This window comes from Wasmannia auropunctata, unplaced genomic scaffold (assembly GCF_000956235.1).
Source record: "Wasmannia auropunctata unplaced genomic scaffold, wasmannia.A_1.0 LD336053.1, whole genome shotgun sequence".
In the NCBI taxonomy this organism is placed as follows: domain Eukaryota; kingdom Metazoa; phylum Arthropoda; class Insecta; order Hymenoptera; family Formicidae; genus Wasmannia; species Wasmannia auropunctata.
This window is the reverse complement of record NW_012026837.1, coordinates 167976-170085: the sequence shown is the minus strand read 5'-3', so window position 1 is coordinate 170085 and position 2110 is coordinate 167976. Positions and strand designations below refer to the sequence as shown.

General features: G+C 30.5%; 1 protein-coding gene across 2 annotated transcripts in view; it reads left to right on the top strand.

Moving 5' to 3' along the window:
* The window catches only part of LOC105450913, an 11971-nt gene extending 10443 nt beyond the window's left edge, over positions 1–1528 (top strand). For both annotated transcript variants that reach the window (XR_974513.1, XM_011691033.1), the window contains 2 exons: positions 721–1341; positions 1436–1528. Coding sequence is in view for 1 of the 2 variants with exons in the window: in XM_011691033.1 (XP_011689335.1) it covers positions 721–1133 (413 nt within the window). In the remaining variant the exon portion in view is untranslated. The remainder of the gene's footprint in view (positions 1–720; positions 1342–1435) is intronic.
* Positions 1529–2110: the final 582 nt, after the last annotated feature.

Genomic DNA, 2110 nt, shown 5'->3' with positions numbered 1-2110 from the left:
GACTCTTTTGAATGTCGGGAGCCGCCGCATTCCGGAAAAGGGGTCATCGGAGTGACCCCTTTTGATCCGGAGCCGCCGAGTTTTGCGCTAATTGAAATTGCGCTCTCGCGCGTCCGCTTTTTAGAACGCAGGAAGTTTTAAATTCCATTACGTAATAAAATAGTCGCCGCTAATTTGCATGAAAGAAAAGAATCGTCCGCGGCGTTGGTGACCTAGTTTGACGCGTGTCAGGTTTCTTTTTCTAAGAACTCACGCGTGGGACCAGGTGGCGATCTTTCCCATCTACTTAATTTATTGACAAAAGATTCCTCTTATTGGCGGCTTTCGCGCGTCCGCTTCTTAGAACGCAGGAGGTCTTGAATTCCATCACGTAATAAAATAGTCGCCGCTGATCGACTTCCCGTGTCCAGCGGCTGACTTTGACGTTTTCCATGAAAGAAAAGAATCGTGGAGTCCTCAGGACGTAACATTATATGTATGTATTAAATACATACATATGTACGATGTAAAAATAATACAAAGTAAAAAACATAAATACATATAATACTGAAACTCATTTCTCAACAAAATGCAGTTACATTTTAGGTATACAATTAGCACTGGAGAAATATTAAATAATAATATATGAAATATTCACTGTATGAATATTTCAAAATATAGACATACATCAAATATTATATATATTATGTATATTTTTACATATTTTCTTATTTGTAAAAGGTACATACAATACTGCTCTAAAAGCAGCTAAAACAGTTCTAGAAGGAGAGGTTGCTCGCACAGAAGTAGAAACAGATTATGATCAACCAAGAAAGAGAAAAAAGAATATGAAATACGTATCATCTTCAGAAGATGAAGAAGTGGATAATTCTTCATCAAAAGTTCCTCGTGGTGCAAGTAGTAGTGTACCTGCACCAGATTCTGGACTTCAAAATAAATTAAAAGTACTTCTTAAAACTAAATCTGTAAAAGCATCTGCTATATGTCATCAAAAGAACACTCATATTGGAAAATTATTTTCTCGTAATGAGTCACACGTAACTCATGATACTACATTAGATAAAAATCCAAATGATTCTTTATTAAATAAGAGTATGTCTATTTATGTTTGTGACTTATTTAAATGTTTATAAAATTTTATAAATAGTCCTTTACTTTATAAATAAAATTATTTTTATAATTTTAGTTGAACACCAAAAACATTTATCTCATAAAGATTGGCACACAAATGTTGGAAAAATTTGCAGAGTCATCGCAATTAAAGAAGATCAAGTTTGATAAAAAAATTATCCCGAAATTTGCAACATTTAGATAAAGAAAACCATCCTTATTTGTTTGATAGTAAGTTAATTTCAAGTAATAACGATTTTTTTATATTATGTATAGATAATTTTTTTTTTCTTTTTCTTACGTAAATTATTTTGTGAATTGCTAGTTTCTCAAAAGAGTTTGTCTCCTCAATTGACTGCGAACAATTATGAACAATCTACATTAGACAGTTCTTCGTCAGAGTCGAAGAACACACAGTTTGTAGGTATGTAATGTGATTTCTTAGAGAATAAATGTTTTTCCAAGAGTTAACAAAGTTACTTCTCGTCTTTGACGATTGTAAATTAATTGAACATTTTATGCATTAAATTTTTTCAATATTTACATTTAAATTAGAATTAATTGTATATTGCATATATAATGTATCTCTCTTTGTCTCTCTGTCTCTCTCAATGCATGATTCCTTTCTTCAAATATAATTAAAATTGACTTCTTAAATGTGTAATAATTTATGCATTTTTCTTTGTTGTCCAGTTATCTTATTTATATTAAAAATAGAAATAACAATTTTAATTTTGATTCAGATGACAAAGACAACAATGAATGCAACAAGAATTGTTCTAATACAATATACTCCGAAACTTCAAGAAATAAAAGTAAAGCTGATCTTTTGGAAAAACCCTGGCGGAAAAATTTCTACAAATTTAAAAAAAAAATTAAAATATTCTATGAAAAACTACAGAAAATAACTGAGAAAATCTATGAAATTTTACACAATTTTAAAAAATACTACAAAAATCTACATAAAAATGCTAAGATCGGAAGAGCACACGTCTGAACT